Source organism: Gnatocerus cornutus, chromosome 8 (assembly GCF_029298725.1).
Source record: "Gnatocerus cornutus isolate USDA-ARS CGAHR chromosome 8, icGnaCorn1.1, whole genome shotgun sequence".
Lineage (NCBI taxonomy): Eukaryota > Metazoa > Arthropoda > Insecta > Coleoptera > Tenebrionidae > Gnatocerus > Gnatocerus cornutus.
Window position 1 is genome coordinate 13,732,695 of NC_142240.1, and position 23,148 is coordinate 13,755,842.

At 35.9% G+C, this 23,148-nt stretch overlaps 2 protein-coding genes across 4 annotated transcripts in view; both read right to left on the reverse strand.

Annotated features, from left to right (window-relative positions):
• Positions 1-9,961, reverse strand: part of LOC148170072 (uncharacterized) — a 27,456-nt gene extending 17,495 nt beyond the window's left edge. The window contains exons 1-4 of the mRNA XM_088044254.1: positions 9,897-9,961; positions 9,722-9,837; positions 9,589-9,656; positions 9,289-9,547 (exon numbers count right to left, since the gene is read on the reverse strand). Of these exons, the coding sequence (XP_087900380.1) occupies positions 9,289-9,547; positions 9,589-9,656; positions 9,722-9,837; positions 9,897-9,961 (508 nt within the window). The remainder of the gene's footprint in view (positions 1-9,288; positions 9,548-9,588; positions 9,657-9,721; positions 9,838-9,896) is intronic.
• Positions 9,962-13,775: 3,814 nt separating this feature from the next.
• Positions 13,776-23,148, reverse strand: part of jing (AE binding protein 2 jing) — a 39,744-nt gene continuing 30,371 nt past the window's right edge. For 2 of the 3 annotated variants that reach the window (XM_088043595.1, XM_088043594.1), the window contains 6 exons: positions 19,970-20,426; positions 17,154-18,113; positions 16,922-17,101; positions 16,724-16,868; positions 16,426-16,621; positions 16,187-16,376 (listed from right to left, as the gene is read on the reverse strand). In XM_088043595.1, coding sequence (XP_087899721.1) covers positions 16,211-16,376; positions 16,426-16,621; positions 16,724-16,868; positions 16,922-17,101; positions 17,154-18,113; positions 19,970-20,426 — 2,104 coding nt within the window. In that variant the 3' untranslated portion in view covers positions 16,187-16,210. Of the gene's footprint in view, positions 16,377-16,425; positions 16,622-16,723; positions 16,869-16,921; positions 17,102-17,153; positions 18,114-19,969; positions 20,427-23,148 lie in introns of all 3 variants that reach the window. The other variant, XM_088043593.1, reaches the window with a different exon arrangement.

The window sequence follows — 23,148 nt, forward strand, 5'->3', positions numbered from 1 at the left end:
TAAAGGAAAGCAACGACATGGAAAATTTAGCGTGATATTTAAACTTGTCAAATTGTAAAAAATGGGCTAAATGTCTCAGAAAACTTAAATTTAAATTAGCTTTATGAGATTCTTTGTGGTGGATGAATCATTTTTATTTTTTGTGCGAAGTTATTGAAGAGAATATGCTAATTGGAAACTATAAATTAAAACTAACAGCAGGGACTCGATGACGTTTGCATTTTCTCCATCTATTCATTCAATAAATTAAGATAGCGATTATGTACCACAAGAGCGATTTTTAGCACTCCGAGACAATGCTGAAGTTTTTCCGAAAAGATTTACAACCTGCCTAAGGAACTTTCTTCCAGCTAATTTATTCATGAAATTACCGCCTTCTCATTGAAGCCGTATCTCAATGAAGTCTTCATTGTAACACTAGTTTTGTTGATTAAGGTAAACTGGTAAGAAATCCCACGAGAATCGCATGTCCGGTAGTCACCGATAAGTATTACGAAATCGAAATGATTTCTTCAAGTATAAACGTTCCTTTGAAATCTTAGCCTTATCTTCGCGAAGGTTGAGTCAGCAATGAGATAATTAAAAATCAGATGTGGGAAGCATTTCCACCTCGTAGACAAAATCAATCTTCCTTTGTCCTGCCAAAAATAATCAATCAGACACGCTTCTCAAACTGGACCGTGTCCACGTGTTCAAATAATTTCTTGTTACTTTTTCGGTGTAATCCAGGTTCATCGTTCCTCCGTCATTCATGTTTCTTGGCCTTTATAGCAAGGAAGGAGAGGTGGAGAGTGAGACCCAGACCGAGCCCACATGGTATTAAAGTTTTTACCATATTTATAGTCAGTGGGCGATCTGGAACTATTATTTTGCCATTCCTGACCTGGGAGTGTTTGTATTTCGGATTTATCACAATGTTTGTTAAGGGCGATTCGACTAAAATAAGGCCGTGAGCAGGGAAAACCCATTGATGTACAAAATCCTTGTGGGTGTTTTGGGCTTAGATTTATCGCAGGCGGGTAATTAAATCCGGAGACACCTGAATTGGGCCGAAAATGATTAATTTCGCTGATTTGCATATAACATAATTACAATAAATTAGACGGGTTAAGTAGCAGCGATTTTGTGGCACGTTGCCGGTGACTGGCGATTAATTGGTCCGAGATTTGAAAAGTGCGACATTTAAAGAACAGGAAGCTAATTTATTACACGGTTGCTTCATGAGATGACGCGTGAATTAATAATACCCATTTGTTGAGATGAGATATCGCGTAACAGTACATTTGTTACAAAAAAGCTAAAAAATCTGACACACAAAAGGTGCTTGAAATTAAAGTCTAATTATTTCTCTGTCCAAGGATTTCATAACTGTGATCTGATTACGTGAACGGATGCTTCTTTTGAAAATTGACCGTGTAATTGGACATTTTCCGCAATTAGGGAAGCCAAAATGACAGATCTGTATAACAAACAAAAATATCCTTTGTGCCATGATACCTGTAATAATAGTCTTGATAGCGAAAACCCATGCTATTATAGAAAATAAATTAATAACTACGTGTGTAACGATCAATTTTTCACTGAAATTACTCTACTGTTGCCATTAACTTCTAAAATGACCACTTGACATTTAACGAACTTCGATAATGACTGCTCAGTTTTTTCTTTTTTTCTCAAGTATTTGTTCTTTTACGATCGGTTCTACAGTGACCTGCTGAGAAGTTCGTAATATCTAAATGTTAAGCACTCCTTTACACAATTTTGTTATTCTTTAATGAGTAATCCAAGGTCCTTAAATTCTATCACAATAAATCTTACCGTTGCCCGCACCTACAGGCGATAAACTGTCTTAATTTGGATAATTAAACGTAATTGAAATCGTAATTAAAACTGACTGTTCTATTAAGAAGTAGCAAAAACATTTTTCAACGTCCTTTTAGGACTAGCGTAATTAATGTGAAGATGATATGATGTTTTTGAGTTCATTAGATATTCTCAACTATGTGTATTCTTAATATTAGTGGGATGGTACATATTTTATACTGTCAAGCCAAAATTATATTTAAATCCTTTTCAAAGATCTCGGGTTCATTAGAAGACATTCGTTATTTTACACACCGTGGTAGACGTATCCTTTTCTAGACACAAGAATGATTAGAAACACTTTTTCTTTCGTCTTGGTGGTACTCTAGCGTGAGTAACAAAGTACCGTTTTTCCAAAGAAAACAGCAAAATGAATACACGCAACTACATGAGCTGCGGCAGTTCATTTAAATATTAGCTAAATTAGTCAGTTAAACTATGGCGTAACTTTTGTTGTGTTTATTAAATAATTTCTGGGGTTTAGACATTTCATTATTTGTGATACATACAGGGTGAACTCGATAAAGTATGGAGATTATATTTCTGTAAAAAAATATTCAATATTCTAACGATATTCGATGATTATGGGCCTAAATTTAACAACTGAGAAAGACATATTTCAAAAATTTGATTTTGCACAAAATTAATTAGTTTGAAAAAATAGGGACCTCAAAAGAAGAAATGTATGTCTCGATTGGTTCGTATTACTTTTTTCGACTAGCTCAGTAGACCAAACTAAAATTTTAATTAAAAACAAAATAAAAAAACGGTTTTTCTGAAATTATTATAAAAATGATCAAATGTTGCCCTTTATTATGCAACCCACGCGTAAATTCAGTTTCACGTACTTTTTATAACTTTATGTTCAACAACCCTTTTGAAGAAATCCCAGGGAAAGAAAAGAAAATAATGGTTTTTACTACGAAACTTGACCACCATTTTATTTATTCTCACTGTATATAATGTATAAATTATAAACACGACTCAAATTAAGAAAAAATATGTAAAATTTCAAATACAAAATGCAGTAAATAATATTACAAAAGAGCTGTTGCTGTGAAAAGTAAGAGTATATGTATGTGTATGTGGAAAAGTTCCAAAATACAAGACGTGAGAAGCTATGGAAAAAATAATCTCCACCACAAGCAATCGAAAGTAAATTAATCGAGTGATTACGACAAAGAAGTGTTCTCAGTCCCACACTCTTTACAATTATCTATGGATAAAAGTTATGCAAAAAGATAAGAAAAAGTTGTAACATCACCAAATTTTGAAATAATAAGTCAATTTAATTTTCTAAATGTAAAAATAATAGAAGAGGAACATAATAAGCTGGAACAGAAAGAAATAAAAAAATACAGGGGAGACAAACTAAGTAACGGACAGGAGATGCGAAAATTAAAAAGGGGACTAAAACAATATCCTGACGCATCGAGGTATTCATTAGGGACTTATGAAAGCTCAAGCCAAAACGGGGCCGAAGAAAAGTTCCAATCATATTTGACGCAGGAAGATTTCAATGGAAACAAGAGCTGAAGGGCCTGTTATTGAAAATTTTTTACTGCTAATAGATAAAACTCGTCATTTTTTCTTGGTGGAGAAATTTCTGAAAACCTTTCGAATTTAAACTAAATCCCTTTAATGCTGATTGCGAGTGTAAATAAAATACATTCAAAGTGTTTGTTCACGCAGAGTTGAATAGAATTTACCTTTTTATTTTATCGTTTACTTTCCTAAGAAAAATTTAAAAAGAACTTAATTTAATTAACTTGGGATTTGCGAAATAACTATAAAAACTCGTTGACCGATGTAAACATCAGCGTACTTATCGAATTCCAACACCTGAAATTATTATTCACGTCGCTGATAACACAATGATAACGCAGTCTAAAAACATTGAGAAGAGAGTTCACCGTAGAAGCCACATTTCGGATCGATAAAAATTCAAATTAATTTTCTACAACTGCATTGCTTTGTAAACTTACACGTCCCTCTGGAATCATATTGTATTTTACGGTGAAACCTCCAACTCCAAAAGAGTAATTAGAGAGTACTAGTTGTAATAGACAGTCGATGAACCGTTTGTTTCAATCAATTTCAATTATTATTACCAGTATGGAGAATTTCCCGTTAATACTAATTATGCACGTTAATAATAATTTCTGAAGTACCTACGCAGCAACCAGATATCCATTTAGGACAAATTTTGCACTTGTATGTGTGAAAATAAACCGGAGAAATTTACCGTTTTGTTAAATTTAACAAAAATCTTTAGTGGTCGGTGTCTCTCTTTAGATTAGATCTGAACCGAACGGATAAATTAAATTGAATGATAAATAAAACGACCACATTTTAAATGATTACACTTTTTATGGTTGGTAAAGTAGAGTTGTATGTCATTTCACACAATTATCTTATAGAAATTCCACAAAAGACGACAATAGTGTGAAGATGTTAAAGAAATGAAACTTGGGTGGTTTTGCACTGTTGATATAAATAAACATCATCTTTAATCCATGTTCGTTCAACTCCATTAAAAGTCCTTTTAAAAGTAAGAGTTCGGGTGCCGCCTCAGTCTGTTTGTTGTCACAAATGGATTTTCTCGCCTCATTGCCATATCAAGTAACTTGTATTTTAACAATGCTCGAAACTGGTTATCCTATATAATATCAGATTAATTTTTAGATCCCGCCGTCGAGTGGCCAACGACAGATTGGTATTTTAATTGATCGTGGGCTTATCTCATTGGTTATTGGACTCATCTTATCACAACATAGTAAAATTCGCGCTTTTGTCACGAACGCCCTAGGAAAAGTGTGTATCGACACGATATCTAAATCTCAGAACCGTTAGCACATTCCAAGATATATCCTCGCTACATATTCGCCTACACGGATTACGGTAATACGCAACCGGAATAAATTCGACTAAGGGTAATTATTTCGTAATCTGCTCTTCGACTACATACTCTATTAGTCCAATGCTTCCTGTGATCAATTATAAAGAGCGACCTTCCGATGATGATTACAATGATGATGATGGTAATGATGATGGTCGAGGGCATTAAGAGAACGCAACAGTTCTTCTACGGCGCGATGGAATTAATTTTATGCGTTGATTGTATGCGTGCGATAGCTGCTTTTGGTACACAAAAATTAGTCGAATGGGATCATAAAATGGATGAGATATTATAGCTTTTTCGTGGGATGGGAAAAGATGAAAGTAGAAACCTGAATGATCACGGAGGTCAAGGACGTCGACAGGACCTTTTAATCCTTGCGTGATTCGCAGTCGGAAGTTGTCAATGATAAAACATGGACTAATTTCAGGGAAACACCAATTCAACAAAAAATTAATAATCATACGTTATTAGACCAAATTATGACCATTGTAATCGCTTAATGACTGCATTGAAGGTTACGTACTTATCTGGTTTAATCTGGCGCAACGCGCACGTCAATTTTGACAAAAAAATGCTAAAATTTTGACCAAAAAATGCTAAAATTTTGACCAAAAAATGCTAAAATTTTGACCAAAAAATTACAAAAAATCTAAATGCAAATGTTTTCCTGTAGATCCTCAAAATTTCATGGGCGCGGCAAAAAACATTAAAATTCAATTTGGAATTTCTTCTCATTTGACTAAAACAAGACCGATTTGGAGTGTTGAAACCCTCGGAATTTTGCTTGTTTTGACCGTCTTTCAAAATTCCAGAACATACAAATACACACCCAAAATTTACAAATTTTCCAAAATATAATTTATTTTTTGCGCTTTAAAACTTGTGATATTCGCATTCGCATTTTAAGTTCGGGGGAGACAAATATACATAAAAAATCTGTTGCTACTTCTCAAACGACCATAAAGCGCCGGAAGACATCGTTTGGAGCATAATCGACATATAAAAAACAAGATTCTAGCCGCGTCTTAATGAAAATGGATAGGAAAAGGGAAAAGATAAACGACAACGCTGAAAGTGGAAACTTGTCCGAACTTTCCCCACACTCGTAAACTGAAAGAACCCCAATAAAAATGGAAAAAAATGGTAGAAATTATCACAGAATCAAACGCATGAATTACAATTCCGAGAGCATCGGAGTTATCATTTATCGTCCCGTTTCAATCAGAAATTTAAATTTTCGTCTGACAAATAAATGACAAATATGGCCTTGATGCTCAAATACCATACAAGCGAAAAATTTCCAACATGCACGAAGTTGCCACAACCAGATTATGGTTAAGTCTTGCTAATCCATCAAATTCTAATGACAGGTACCGCACAGCTCAGTCCGTTTCAACGGTTTAAACAAATTCGGATACACATTACATGACCATTAAAAAGCTATCATGCTATAACTCACAAACAAAAAATACAAAAAATAAAACAGACAACTGCGTAATTATACCAGAGACCAAAATAATTTGGACAGTTATCGCGGAAGTGAAGATTTAACGAGATGTCAAATTTCTTTGGTCTCTGTGGTTTAACAGATTAGTTCTAAATTTTCTAAATTACAACTAAATTCCGATCCATGCTACGTGTGATTGTGCTTCTTGATGTGTGTGAAAATGTGTTGGGTACAATAAGCAGGATGCAAAGCAACTCCCCTAGACATACCACTACGTCACATCACACGGTGTTGAAAATCGTGTTATGCAACCTAGTGGCGGGACCTTGGGAGCAAGAGGAAAAACCTCCACCATGCAAAAACCTTCACCTCTTCAAAATTATAATAAATACAGTTAAGATACAAAATTTAAGACCATGACAGTCATCGATCTTAAACTCTACAAACAAACCACTAATACTACTCAAGTGTCAATTACAAAACATATTTACCAAACAGTACAATTGAATAAATTTGCATCTCAAAACGATGGATAATCGCACATGTTGAAATTTTGAACATTATTGTCATTTAACTTGCGATTTGGAAGCAAGAAGCTGCACGCCACACATGCAATCAATACCAGTAATTATTCAATTAAACGCAATCCGAGATGCAATCATTTCAATAATTTCAAACATGCGACGGCTGCAAAAACAACTGGAAATGGACATCATCGACACTACAAACATTGCAGTTTATACTAACGCGAGGTCGTAAAGTGCACAATCTGATTCTGCTTCAATCGATTTATAACACTGCAAGGTATGTAAATGTAGAAAATTGGAGCCGATGAAACGAACTGAAGACCGAAACCTGTCAATAGACTCTCGAGAACAGCAGAGGTCCATACGCTGACCTCTGGGGTACCCCGCACCAGGAGCAACTCATTATTAAACCTCTCAGCTCAGGCAAATTGGTAAAAGCCGCATTAAAATATTTCTTCCATGACAAATCCCCGTTCGTCATCATTTCCCAAAAAGGGAATCGCGAGCCAGTGAAAGTTCGCCGAGTTTATTTACCTCTTTTTGATTTTTGTCAAACTGACTTCAAGGTTGATTTAGATCTAGATTAGCCCCACTTCGATTAGCAATTTTTTGCCCGCTGCCATTAAAAAAAAATCTCCAAATCTGCTGAGTAAGAAAACAGTCAAAAGGTCCAGCCGCATGCGACCGTAAAACGAACATAGAAAATCATTTAAATTAATTGGAATTCGATCGAATTGGTTCTGTCGTGCTTGTAATAAAAAATAACGTTCAATCATCGTTTGCGATCTTCACTTAATTTCCGAAATAATTAGCGAGATGTCGCTATGCCGGAGGCGTTTTCATTTCCAGTGGGTGTAGTAAAGCGAATATCAATTAAAGGATTCATCAAGGATTTCGTTGGAGAGCGCTGGATTTATTTTCCATTTCCTTATTATGCGAGCGCAACACGGTTATCTAGTTCTAGTTGCTAATTAATGTAATGCATTATAAAAGGAGGAGAACATTGCGCTACCTGTTTCTAGTAATTCTGTTTTGATGTGAGGAGATAAAGGATGGACTTAAGCGATTATAATTAATTGAGAGCTGTTTTTCATCCAGAAACAAGAGAGTAAATATAAGAAAGTGAAGACACGTAAAATAGACCAACGAAACGAAAATGAATATTTAAAAATTGTACCAAAAAAAATTAATTAACTACAACGCTGTTAACAATACCGAAGCATTGTTAACATCGTTACTTCCACGCACTTGGAATTTTAATTAATACTTTGTTTATACAAGTAATGCAAGCGTACTGGCGTTGTTTCATAAAGTTTGTGGTCTGCAAATTTTCACGCATTTGAAAAAATGACAAAAGTGCGAACACTAATTAATTTTATTAAACAACTTCTGCAAAGTTTCCTTTTTAGATTTAACGACTTTTTTTACATACGTTTGGCAAACACTTTTTTAAAATCACGAATTTTAATACAAAAAAGGAACTAGTTACATAATACAAGAGAAAGTTTTTTCTCGGTTAAGATCAGAATTAAAAAATTCAAGAAACGAAGGTGTATTTTTTTTAAATGCTGCCACTGAGTCAGTGAGGAAACCGCACCCAATACAACCTGTGAAACGCAAAAAAAGACCAAAATGCGTACTTATTATGCCAAATTCGTTCCTTCCTGTGTTACAAAAATAAAAAAAAAGTAATTACATACATGGAGGTACAATTTCAGTTATTTTAATTTCACCCCAACAAGTTATATTGAAATGTCCACGTTGTGCTAATTAATATGCACCCAAATAACACCAACAGCAGTGACAGAAAAAAACAGCTCATCAGAATTGGCATGAAATAAAACGATATTAACCAATTTCAAGTGTCGAGTACAAACAAGCCAACAAACATATTACCCAGCCAATATTTATTTAGCCGTATCATAATCGATAGTTTCAATGTATGAAAAGAATTGGCGCAAAAAAATCCAATTGAAACCAAACCTTGTTATTAATAAACAAAAAAAATGTTCCAGACAAATAAATTGCGTACATAAAATTCAAAGGATTTGTTTCGATCTGATTAAATTCATGAAGAACGTGATGTCAATACGAGTAACAAGAGCAGGCAAAAAAGGATTAATTCTGTTATAAAAAATGTAATGATTGAAGTATCGACAATTTTACCCCATCCGGCGGTGGGTGAAAAAAGAGAAATTTTTTGCAAGTGTGTCAAACCGAAATGGGATGCATTGATATGATGTAACCGAAAAGTAAAAGCCGACCAACACATCGTTCGAAAAAAGCGTTCAACCTTGGAACTTGAATCAATTTTTGTAGTTTTTGCTGTCGGTTCATATACCGAATTGTTGGTTTATTTACGTAAAGACACTTCCTGCTCGAGTTATTATTTTGACATTGGGCAAAGTTGCGCGGAAATAAAATGAGCCATTTAATCGAACTGGTGTAATTCCTGAGGTGATTTAAAGAATTTACATAACCATTGGGCGAAATGTCAGCAAATGCAACACCTGTGCTTACACGAGGATTTTTGAGTGATCAGGACTTACCTTTTGGTGTCGGAGAAGCCGCCGTGAAGCTCGAGGCTGCCGGCAAAATCCTTAAAAAACACAAGTTAAAATCCAAGTTTGAGCACAAGAAGGCTATCACAACACACCGGCAGATATTTGCGTAACAGATAAACTTTAAAAAACTTGTAGTACCGCTACGGTAACAACACCACAGAAACCGTTCACTTTGAGCGCCCAGGTTCAACTGACTCCTCTTGTATAGCGAGTGGCCGATGCAATGAGCGGTTTCCACCTTTGGCTAACGTTCAACGCTACTTGCTGCAATTGCAAAATCCAAACTGCTGAGTCCACCTCTGGTTTTCTTTCAGTTGTGCGTAGGTGCGGGGCTCCCTCGAAATTTTTGCAATCTGATAAGGTTAATGCTCAAAGAAATTAAACTCGTTTCCTGTTGATGATTTTGCTGCTTTCGCGCCGCTGGATTTATCGATGTAATCAATTTCAACATGATGACGAAGACAAAACGGGGTGCTTGACTCGGACCGGAACATTGTAAGCGCGAAATTGCGATAATACTCCCATTGCGACATCCTAGAATAGAGGAAAATTTTTGGGGATTTGCATAGAACGGTTCACGAAATTCATTTAACCTTTTGATCCTCAAGAAACCAAATACTTGGAACGATCGGCGGTCCGCTCGAGATTGATGTTTCATCGATTGGGTGAATGTTTTATTCGTGACGACGCGTGGAAGAACCCCCAACGCCTCCGGAGAGTGATTGAAAGGTCTAGTGCACGAGCTAGCAAACAACAATTCGGCGATTTTATTTTAATTTTTTCTTTCCTTCAAAGGCCCTTTACAAATGGCTCTACTTCATTGGCCAAGGCCGCTTTCACACCGATTCAATCTTTATAAACATCAAATAGAAGGGCAAAATTATAACAAGGTCTAATCTAGCTAACACCGCAGTGATCAATACCATGTGAAATCGTCCTAACGCCTTAATCCTAAGCTATGTTAATCGGAGAAGTTGCGAGAAATTGCCTACTTTGTAAATACGACGTTTATGCTAAGCGACTTAAGTAGTTCGTTATGTATGCACAATAAACATCACCCTAAATAGATAAAATACAAACTTTGTCATTTTCCTCCACAAAATCAGCCATATCCAAGAAAATAACAGCACATGAAGGTGCTAAATCTTGTAAATTGTTTCAGGAATTTTAAAACGTACTTAATATTTTGTTGACTGCTTTGTACTATCAAAACCAGTTGCTCTTAGCAGTTTCGTTAAATCGTAACTCAAATAAGTTTGTTGTTATTGATCTTCGAAGAGATACGGGCTTGTTTGCACCCGAGTCTTAACATGTCTGTGTTTGTATATCACATTCGTATTGCAATAATATGAAAATCATATTCATGGAATAGTAATGCGCGCGTTATTTTTACGAAACTGTTGAATAAATTTCAGTCTGGACATTAGCATGTGACGCCCAGTATTCACAATAAAAGGAACCCGATGTCATCATACTTTGTCTTATTTGCAAGGGAATAAACGTAGGTAGTCGAAGATTACATTCGACTAAACTCTATTCACAAATGTTAACATGAACAATCGAACATAAAACTAGCGATATGGGAGTAGTAACAGCAATAAAAAAGAAAGTTGGATTTACACAAAGGTCATCGTCTAGAATTCGGGATTTTCATGACACATTGGAAACAGGTGGGTTTCGACACGGAAGAAACGTCCGGATAACGGAAAAATTGTGGAAATTTGACAAAAAAAACGGAAATTTAGAAAAAACGTACGGAAGAGGACAATTTTAAAAAGTCGAGTTATGTATCGGGATCGGAAGTTCCGGTTAAAGAGGGAACTGATTCTGCAAATACGGCAGGTATCTGCTTAGCAATTTCAGGAAAGTACGGTACTTATTAATATAATTATACGTAATTAAACACGAACGTTTTCTTTCCAGGTTTCGTTAATGAATGCATGGCAAAAAGAAGAAAAATTAAGTTCTATAAGAGACTGCATTCATTGTTCAACGTAATTTTTTTATTATAAAAATAAGTATGTGAATTAATTAAACGTTGAAGTTTCATGTACATTCTATTTTTTTGGGGAATTTGGTTATTTCTCAAAGACACGAGTACTGGTTATTGAGATAGTAGCTGTCGAAACCACGAAAACTTTGGAATTTGGCACATTTTGGTCAAGAACTAGAACAGATATCGGGATGTGGTAGACGAGAGCATAATTTTAACATTTACCAAAGAAATGCAATTACGGAGCAAAAATTTTTAGTCTGCTGATTATTTCAGTATTTGCTACTTTTATTTCAAAAATAAACTCCGCAGGAAACGTACAATGTTACTAACAAGTCTTGTTCTTACGCTGCTGTGATAGTTCCCACTCAATTATACAATTAACTTTTTCACAATTATTGTAAGCACCAACTTGTTGTTTTAATTAATTAATAGCGTTTCTTACGATACGAATCTCGTACATCGTAAAAGGAGTTCCTAAGAATAATGACATCATTAAACAATGTATTTTAGTGATCACTTCGCATGGCATTATTGCGATACGACCGATACATGTTCATATCAATAGATCGCGATTGATACATTTGCCAATGTTACGAGTGTTTGTTTAAACATCCTCGAGGCTTATAGACATTAGGTAAATACACGTACAGGTTCATTCAGTAACGTTTATGTACCTGATCTTGACATTTAATTGGGACTAGGACATTTCTTCCTTCCAACGTGTGATTATATTGTTTGAAAAATGAAGAAAAATTGAGTTTTCTGTCGTCGTTAAAACAGTGCACTAGACCGTTAAATCCTCCTCGGCAATTATAATTCAATGCACTCCGGTCCTGTTGGAATCTTGAGGAAGTTTGTTAATTAAATCGGTAAAATCAGTTTAAAAAAATTGAGTTTCCGAACGCGAACAGCTGCAACCAACAATACAAACTGTAATAATATCGGTGGAAAAATGATACAATTTTAACCAAATTTAGTGAGAATGCGAACAAAAAACCAGGGATCTTAATAAACTGGAATTTTGTCTCGAGTACAATTTTATTTTCTTAACATTCAAGAAATTGTGAAACATTTTCTAGCGTCCAATTTATACCACAACAATATTCCTTTGTAATACTGGTTGACAGTGCACAGTTTACATACATTTTTAGCAATTCGAACTTTATGCCTAATTTAAACGTCCTTATACAGTTTTCACCATCACTATTTAAATTTTAAGTGCTACTTAAGCCAAGGATGCGCCTATTGGTTCGTTTCCTGTTTAAGCGGAGCTTAAAATTTAAATAGTCTTAGCGCCAACAGGCCTAACGAGAATAAAGGGACTATATTCAAACATACACTACTTTTCATAAAAATCGCGAGCTTTGAAAGTTAAAAATGTGGCGCAAGCCCGCAAGTTGTGCAAATTTAGGTAAATAGTCGTTATTTGGACAGTATCAAGCTCAAAAATTTCGGAGAAGAAAACTTCATGTGTAGTGTGATCTGTAAGAGTAAGGATTTCGATAGAATTAGCTCTCTACAATTTTTTTTACATTTGATTTGGACCAGAATCCTGCGCAGAAATCTGCAAATGACTAAACTTGCGCAAATTGGGCATACTTGCTGTATCTACACGTGCAAGTCCACTGCGCTTGCTGATACAGATTCCTGTGATTAATTACAGATGTCTATACGTCCTGTAATTTCGGAAGGAACCAAGAAAATCGCTAATAAAAAAAAATCGGGAAAAGGAAATGGGCAATTTTTATAATAAAAAAAAACAAAATTATATTAATCAATTTTTAATGATGAGATTTTATTTGTGGATTTCCGGACAGGTGCCGTGAAGACATGCTGTCTACTTGAAAGAGGTCGCATTTGCAGGAATTTGCAAAGGTCTGGAACTGGTGAAGGACTCTGTGTGGTTTGAACGTCAATTTTTGATTTTCGAAGCTAAAAAGAAAACTTTTTTAACAACTGAATTAAGGAACTATTTTCGCGAAATTTCCCTAAACGCGACGTGGAGACCAGACAGATGTGTCAAAATTTGGAAAAATCGTGTGCAAATGCCGGAATCTAAAGAAAAATCTCTTTTCAGGTAATAAGTTAATTAGTAATTAGTCTCTCCTGTACTGTCCGAAATAAGTACATTTACCTTACCTATCTCAATGTTTTTTTTAGTGGTAATGAATGAGCTACTTCGACTTTGTGGTCAATATAATAAGTTAGCTTTTTTTTATTATATCATTAGAGCACAGTTAGCGAGATGAATGAAAATCGATACAATTTTCATTTTCCTCAAAGGCCGAACCAAAGTTTTTTTTGATTTAATTTTTCCGTTTGGGGTAAAATAAAACAATGTGTGTGCGTATATTTATTTCTCGCAATTTTTATGGTAAGAAGCATACTTTTCTAAATAGACATTCCAAGTTCAAACTAGTAAATTCTAGAATACTCTGAAGTTGGATGGCCTATAGATAGAATAAATGAACTACTCTGTTATTTACATATTTATTCTCATTAGAATACATTCATAAATTTAAAAATTCTGTCGAATCACAAAAAAATATATAAATAAAATGCAGTGAAATGTCAAAGTTGAATAAAAAGGATCAACAAAGTTCTCCTGCATACAGTCTTAAGATTCGAACAGGCGATTACTAAGAATAATTACAGTTTAATTATACATAACTAAATGAACCTAACATAAAAAACTAAAATAAAAATCAGTGAGGTAGAATTTGTTCATGTTGTAATCAATGAAAAATCGAAAAAACATGAAAAATAAAAAACGGAATTTCACATGACATTAAATTAAGTATATTTTAATTAACTATATTTACAATGCAAAAACACGGATTGGAAATTGTTTCCCGATCGTCGTCACTTGAAAGTGTCCCAAAAAATCTACCATTGTCTCAAGTTCTAATGTCTCGCTATTCAAATTTGAAAACACCAATTAGGGTAAGAATTTGAATTTGTTATTATTTGTCACATAGTTTGTTACATTCAATAAGCATCACGAATCTTTCTTTTTATAATAAAATATTCTACTCGTCCACTAACACTTAATTATAAATCCAAACAGGTCAATAAACTCGCCCATTAATTAAAATATTCTCTACTTAACAATACATTCATATATCTTCTTCCTTAAATGATATAGCGTTTGTCAAGCCATTAAACAATCTCCAATAGGGATGAACTTATTTAGAACAACTAAGGGAACGAAAATACATCATACCATTCTCTCCTAGTATAAAATTACCTATCATTATGATATAATTTTGAACAGTCTTAATTTTAGATTTTTGTCTCTAAATGCATTGTAAAAGAATAGTTTATAAAAGTTACTTTTTCTGGATGATAGAAATATGGTAGATACAAACTATGTTAAAACTAAAAACTATGTTACATAGTGAATTGTTTATTCCATCGTTATTTTATAGAATTATTTACACTGTAACTTTAAGAACCAACGATTGGTTGCTACCAATTACCCACATTCAACTGCACAACTAGAAGTGATGAAAATACGAAAAAAAACACGTAACAACCAATCGGATTTGTACAGGATAATTCTGTCTTTGTCATAGTATCAACTAAATCAGTCAATTTTCAAATAAATAATTTGATGAATTTCAGTCTATTTTTCTAAATGATATGAGCAAAATAAGAGATGAAAAATGCTGCGACCGAACTTAAGTACAGATTTTGATTTCTTAGAACCTGCGAGTGTCGGCTTCCTCCGCTTTTGAACCCCCAGAAATTTTCTGAACACCATATAAAATATCGTAGAAGGTAACCTCTAACGCGGATTCTTTGGTTCATAACGGTATTTTATACAAACGGATTTGAAATTCGCGATGAAGATCCAACGCGCCGAGAAGCCGACACGTAAAAAATGAAGATTTTTGAGATCAAGGTTGGTTAGCATCAAATTTCACAATAAATCACAATAGGTTATAAATTAACATTAAAAGAACACAATCGTGAATTAATTTAAACAATGTAAAAAAAGGCGAATTTAAAATGGCACTCAACAAGTGAAAAAATGAACGTTAAAAAATCTGTATAAAAAAGTCATGGCATTTACTAATTGAATTATTCACATGTTTTGGGCAGTGTTGCTGGCAGTGTTTAATTTCAGTTGAAAACTTACCTGAATTTTTAAATAAATTTAGTTAAATAAATATTAAACTAAAATAAATAGAAAGAGACGAGCTTGAAAGGAATGTTAAAAATAATTTAAACTAAAGTAAAACCGTCGATGCGGTGGGGACGGGACAGCGACAGGAACAGAATTTTGACTGGATGGCACATGAATTTACGTCCTCGAGCGATCCCAATTGACTTCCTTTAATTTGATTGAAACGAATTTATATCACAGTGTCAAACTTTTCTTCGACGAATGAATGAATGAGTGATGAACGAGTGAGAATCCTGTCGCGTCCCCACGTTGTAAAATACACTAAAATAATTTGTAAATATTGCGAACACACAAATTAACTAAAAACAAATAAGATAATGCTTAAAAATTCGTCTAGTCTATCAGAAAGTTTCTAACAACTATAAAACCAGTTCAATGGCAGTGATACTAGGCTGGTTGTAAAACGGTTAAAAGCTTTCCGTTCCGTCTGTCTCTACATTTACTATACAATACAAAACTTTCTGTACACAGTGAAAAACTTCACAAATATACAATCGTGCTCCCATACATTATCGTACAATTTTTTACCAATTCCAAGCGAACCTTTGCAAGCGAGATCCATTTCTGAACGTTTCAAAACGAAAAGTACAAAAAGTCGACCGAACATGGCGGTAAGCGGAAGCCACCATATTTGGTCGTTGAACACAAGCATGGGTTTATTTATTACAAAGGCTCACTCATGACTTTTTACAATTATATAATTTATTAACAAAAACTGTATATCACGTTTGCTGCTTTGAGATGGGTTTGCGACGCCGTTCTCGTCTTGGCCTCTCCATCGAGAAAAAGCGGGAACTTAGGGCATCTTTGGCGGTGGGTTGGAGGGTGGGTATGTGTACCGATTTCATCGGGACGTATTCTTTCTCCGTCACCCATTCGTCGGGAAGTCTAGAAAAGTGTGATGGAGAAAAAGGCGATGACGACCGACTTTGCTTACATTCCCACGGGATCCCACTTGACCAAGAATTTGACTTTTCCATCCGGTTCGACTCTCCTCGCGATCACTTGGCTGACAACGTTGACGGCGCTACCTCCATCGTGGATTTGGCCCAGTGTCCGGTCCTGCGTCATCGTCAACAACTTGTGCTGGATACCTTCCATGATTCCGGCATCCATAAAATCAAACATTCGTGCTAAAAAGCAACATACTTTAGAACTACAGAGTGATTGATATTTTACGTATATTTATTCTTATACTTACGCAATACATAATATAACAAGAACAAAGAATTTACCTGACCACGGCTGGCGCCTAAACCTTATTTTTTTCCCATTCCTCTTAAACAACTTCACTGAAGAGCTTTCCGTCGACTTCTTTGCACTGCTGTTCTGGTTGCCATCGCCGGTGAAGTGTCCATTGACGTGTCTCTCCAGTGTTAACTACAAGAACACGGACCGTAAGAATGTTTCTCAAGAATAATGAGGTGATTTACCTGTGAATTAAACCTTTGACCGCAGCCATCGACGATACATCGGAAGGGTTTGGTTCCAGCATGTGCTAGAACGTGTCGTTCCAGCCACGATCTCGAACAGGATGTGCGTCCGTGGACTTTGCAACCCAACCACAGGCAAACGTACTGTTCTTGAGTTGCTTGCGATATCACATGTTTAATCTGCAAGAAACCAAGACATTGAAGAGGTGGACCGTTGTAAATTATATCTCACCTGAAGATGTTCTAATAAGGCCCCACTGGTATCAAATTGTGCGCTGCATTCGGCCCACCTGCACAAGCCTTGTTCTTGTGCATGCGTCGTCTTCTCCTTGACGTCGTCTTTAGCCTCTTGCTTCGCCGGCGGAAACCTGATTGTCTTCGGTTGTGACAATATCGGCGACTTTTGCGGCGGTATGGTGACCGCCTCCTCCACAAGCACTTCTAATCCCCCATCTTTAAACGATGAGATTCCGCTATCCGACGACTCCGCCGGAGACGGTGACTTCTCTTCACTAACCGACGTCCGCCTCGCAATGGGTTCTTCGACTGTCGGCGGCCTCCGCACTTCTTCTATCCTTGACGCGGTGGCGGTGATACATTCCGCCGTTTTAGGTTTCGCGGAGATGACCGTCGGTTGGGCCGTTTCGACGCTAAGCGTCGCGGTGCCTGCCGCCCTCGGCGGCAGCGTATTCAACTTAACGATAGGCACTACCGTGGCGTTTAACTTAACGCAATTGAAATTGTTGATAATTTTCTGCACCGGTTGAATAACGTTGAGACACGGGGTGCGGTTGATGATGGGGATGGTACTATTGTTATTAGTAATTGTCGCAAATTGCGGCATGAAGATGCTGTTGTCAGGGGGCTTGGGAGCTTTCGTATGCAGATACGTTAAGTTTGGAGGAAAGCTTACTGCTGTTAAAGTCATGGCTGAGGCGAAATTGACTTGGGGGTGATGGCTCAGGGTTACGTCGGGAAGTTTACTCGGCGCAGGGAGAATTTTCCTAGGAACTGTTACGTGGTGCGACAATTTACGGGATTTTAACGATTCAGATGACTTTTTCGTTACTGAAGAGCGAGAGTTGGGGAGCCTGATGCCGTTGAATTGCGTCTGTTGATCGACTAGCGATACGAATTTGGCGGTTACTGGCGATTTCGACGCGGGGTCTTTTTTGATCACGTGCAATTTTACCTGAAACAAGAAAAAATCCGTTTACTTATCATTATACAATAAAATAGCAAAAAAACTTTCATTTTTTGCAAAGAAAACAGAGATTTGTGACGCTTGCAATTACAATAGACTGTGGCGACAACACAAGTAATTGACCGTTCGCCGCGGCACCTGATTTGGTCTTTTGGGACTCTTATTATGTTTCCAAGCTTCAAAACCGCAAATAAAATAAGTCTAGACGAGGCCATTTTCGAAAACAAAACAATTGTGACAACGACTCTCGTCGCAATTGGGAAATCGAGTTCTTGAAATGAAATTTTATCGTAATGCCCAAGTGGATTTTGGGGATTAAACCTAAAGAGTACAATATAGTTTTATTAAACGTAAATTTTGCTTCAATTAATTGTGAAGCTAGTTGGTAATTAATGGTGTAATGCGGGAATATTTTTAGGAAATCCGGTGTTAAATACATCAATGGTAAATCTGGATCAAGCGCGGAACAGATTGTAAAGATAGATTAACACACAATTCATTATATTTACTAGTAGATTACAGAGCTAAAATTTCTAAGGATTTTACTTTCACTTTGCGATTTATCTTAAATGTGTAATTTTAACACACCGCTATGCATTTATAGAGACAGAAGGGATGCTTTAATGCACGTTGTTTTAGAGCGCTTTGTTTTTCTTAAGATTTAGAAATTAGTTCCATAATTTCACATTAAATTCTGTGTAGTAGTTTACGCAATTTAGATTAAAATCAAGGGATAGAGGAAGAAAATGTAATAAGAGATCTCCTTACAAACTTATACTAGTTTGCTCATCTAGACAGAGTAAGTACGGATTTCTCGCCTTTTCTGAAACACCTTCCAGAAAAGATAAAATGTTTCAGTACTTATTCTAGATGAGCAAAAAGCATAAATATACAGGCTGTCCCAGAACTTATGGGCCATGAGGGTGCCGACAGCAATACAGATGGAAAATTTTAAAACGAAAATTGATTAAGTTTAATAGTATTCCAGAAAGGATAAAAAAAATTAACAACCAATCCCGGAAACTTTTTCTAGAGATGGAGTAAAATATCCTAGACAACGAGAGTGTAATGTTCATCTGACCAATGAATGGTAGAATGTGTCCATAGCTACCGATTTTTAAATACTGTTCTGTTTCTGGATTGGCTACCGTCTTTTGTCTTAACTCTATCTTAACTCTAATAATTCTAATAATTGTTGAGCTAAAAAAAATTTGTTTCGAAATTGTGGTTCAGAATTGTTGCTCCATAAGCTTTTTTTCTCTGGGTCACGAGTTCTGGGACACCTGTATAATAAAAGGAAATCTTTTCTTTCTTTCTGTACTTCAAACTGACATTTTTTGGCTGAAACTGAAAGTGCTGACCCAATGAAAAGAATGTGAATGGATAAAGACAGTTATCGAGCTTTTTTATTAAACTTAACACCTAATTAATATCAATAAAACTCTTTAGAAAACAAGTCTTTTTTGCTACTAATTTTATAGCCTCATGCGGATCATTTTTATTATGTCGATGCAAATTGTGTCTTTATAGCCCCAGTTTAGTAAAAAATTGAAAATTATTCATTAATGAGCCTCAAACTGAAGTAATTAAGATAGACAGCTTTAGCAAAAAATTGAAAGAATCGCAATGAACATTTATGCTTGCTTTGCCACCCATTGCGATTTAAAATTCAAAAAGCCTATCTCGAAGAACCCGTTATAAACAGGCAGTGCTGTGTTGGAAACGGAAAAGAACAGCATTCACAGTACATGTTTCTTGAATCTTACATTACCGGAAAAAAGCTACAAAGAACCAACGTCCGGAAAACTACATCACGGATTGAATTTGAAGAATTGAATACTAACCTGCGACTTGAAATACTCCGTGATCTTCCCTTGCTTGGTCAGCTCAATCTTTTTCGACGTTTTCTTAACATTAACGGATTTATTGTTATCGTTTGGACTAGGGTTGGCGTCTGACGAAGCAAGGGCTGTCAATCCTTTCACTGACGTCATTTTGTTGCTTAGGCATGGCGGTGATTGTTTGCTAGTTGTCGTGTCCTCGTTGGACTTGAGTCGTTTCGGGAAGGCAGTCTTATCTAGTTGCATGGACCTCTTGGTGATCGACGTACATTCCTCCGTTGTCCATGGCCACGGCGGATGATGGGCGGTTTGTTGCGTCGGTGGCATCTTCGTAGACGATTGTGACCCCGAGTCTTCCGAGTGGTTCGACGCTGTGCTGAATGGAGATCCGGGATCGGTGATGTCGCTCGAGGCTGTGCTGCTCCCGCTGCAGTCGGTGCAGCTCAGGACCGCCACTCCACTATAAGAGACAAGAAAACAGAACGTTAAAAAATATAAAAATAGCGAGTTTGGAACTACTTTTACCAGCAGAGGCTCCAGAATAGAACCTTGCATCGCACTTGGAATAAATTCAATTTATTAGAATCTGAAACGACTTCGGCATTTCCTTCCTAGAATTCACCTCCAGTGGATCATTAAATTCCCTTTGAGCCGCTCCAGTTCATAAAACCCGAAGGATGAACTCAATTATTTACGACTTAAGATCTAGCGTGAACCTGTAAGTCATCGTGACTTTTGAATCTGCAGCCGAGTGCTTCCTCTTTACCGCCGAGACGGAACCAGAATCCAGGATTGCCAATCAAAAATTTCCTGATTTATAGCAGTTTCCGTTGAACTTGTCCGATGCAAAGAAGAAAAAAAACACGATGTCGGCACGCTATAAGCTGTTTGGTCGATGAGGACGGTGGCCTCTAGAGTAGTGCTGCCACCTGTATGACGGCTTGCCAATAAATTCACCTTTTAAATACCACTATTCATTAAAATAATTACACCGGTCAGTGGTCAGAGAGTGTAGACTTAATACTAGGTATCGGCAAAAAATTAACTCCGACCACAATGAATGAGTTAAAGCAAGAAACAGAATCACCTGGTATCCACATTAATCGTTTTCATTGAAGCGGGATTAAAATAACTCGCTGAAATGAGAGTTTTTCGACTAACAACGAACAAATGTTGCGTGCTTCACCGTGTAATATGCGGAGTTTTCAGTGCAATTATGTTTTTGATGCCAGTTGTAGTTAACATCCTTAACTTGTCATTACTCTAAAATAGGTACGAAATTAGGTGTTTGGAGCAAATAAGCTAGTTTTTACCTACAAATTAACGGAACTGGAAATGAATAAAAAGTGCATTTTCGATCGTTTCGTTTTCTCACAATTTTCTTTCGTTCGCTGTACCTACTCTATTCATAATCCATGATCATTTATCATTTTTTAACACGCTGTATTATGAGAATGACGTTTAATATGCACGAAATGAAATTAAAAGTTCTACCTGCAATTAAAAAAAATCGAGTTCCAAATTGGTGAAACTGCTTTCTCATTTCCTAAATTCCAGTTTGAATATTTCAGGTGCCGTCTGAAGTACGAGGGTTAAAAAAGAAGTGGAAACTATTAAAACAAAGTTCTTAAGCAAACAAACCCGACTGCTTAGCCAGCCTGTGCTAATGCTGCTTTGTTTTGTATTGTTAACCCTCAGAGGGCTGCCTAAACCAAACTTTCGTTATTGTTGGAACTTTAGTCTTTCATTTCCGTTTCTTTTCTCTCTTTGTTTCTTCAGAAATTAATGTCGTTCGTGGCGCATATTTAAGTTTGAAGATGTTAGTTTAATAATGTTGTTCTTTTGCTTTCTTTAATTGTATTTATGTAATTATAACTTAGTGATTAAGTTTTCCAGAGACAATAATTCAAAGTGCACGTGTGGAGATTAATGTACAAGTAATTAATGCAACATTTTCTAATTATACGGACATTAACGTACTTCTATGCACGTGTTAATATCTTTGTTTTGAAGCCTTGAATTCATAAAGGCGATAACACAGCTCAGTGCAAAATTTAGAAATTCTTAGACGCTCTGACGTTTTAGGTGCTCATATTCTTAAAAATTTACAACTTTAGATGCTCAAATTTTCCAAGCTTCCCAAGACATTATTTCTATCAATTTTAGACACTCGACTTATCACATTTAGATCATTCAAATTCTTTAACTTTCGATGCTCGAATTTTCAGTGCACCATTTCGAAAAACGATAAACTTGAATGGTGTCACTGACACTAGGTTAGATCAAAAAACAAGAGTAATTCTATCAATCATTGTCAAATAACGATAACGGTCGGCTCCATTTAAAAGTGCATCTGAAATCTAGACGAAAAAATCGAAAGCATCAAGAATGTGTAAAAATTCCAGCAAGAAAATAAAATTTACGATGCCCGCGAGTCATCATCGAATGTCAAATCACTAAATATGTAATTATGCTAATTTACAAGATAATATAGAGATCGCGTCGATAAAACAGTCCCTCTTATAATTTATATAGCGCATAATTTATCATAAAAGCTTCAACAAAAATTCGGAAAGACTTCGGGAAAGTTTTTCCTAGGATGCGATTATAAAAGTTACCTGCATTTCTGTGAATTTTACTAAGTAAACAGTTTGCAGGTAAAGTCGACGAAAATCTTCCAACCCTCATAAACCAAATTAGCTGGTATTAAGCGTGTTTATGGAAGAGAATAAATATTTGTCGAGGTAGAAAGAGTATCGTAAACTCCCACAAGTTGTCAAAATTGTTAATTTATTTTAATCTTTTGCAATTTTACGAGCGGAGGCCGTGTTGCTGAGGCGCAAACAATGAGATTTCAATAATTCAAATTTCATTTGTGATTTATTTTTGGCTGTTTTAGTCATTTAGACGAAACATTTCCACATGTCAATCGTGAGACAGCTTCTGGTGACATTATTAATCTTAATTTAGCCCCACGTTGCCGCAGTAAAAACAATATAATATTATTATTATGACTGGTGCAATCAAAAGGCGCCAAATGTGGTTTTGAACAATACGCGTAAATCAACTCTTGGGATATTTGATACGTAAATAACCACCACGTGGAACTTTTTCTGGTGGAAAGTGAGTGCCTCTACTGTAAAATGGCGCACTTCTGCCCTTAAAACTCACCCTCCGAGTCA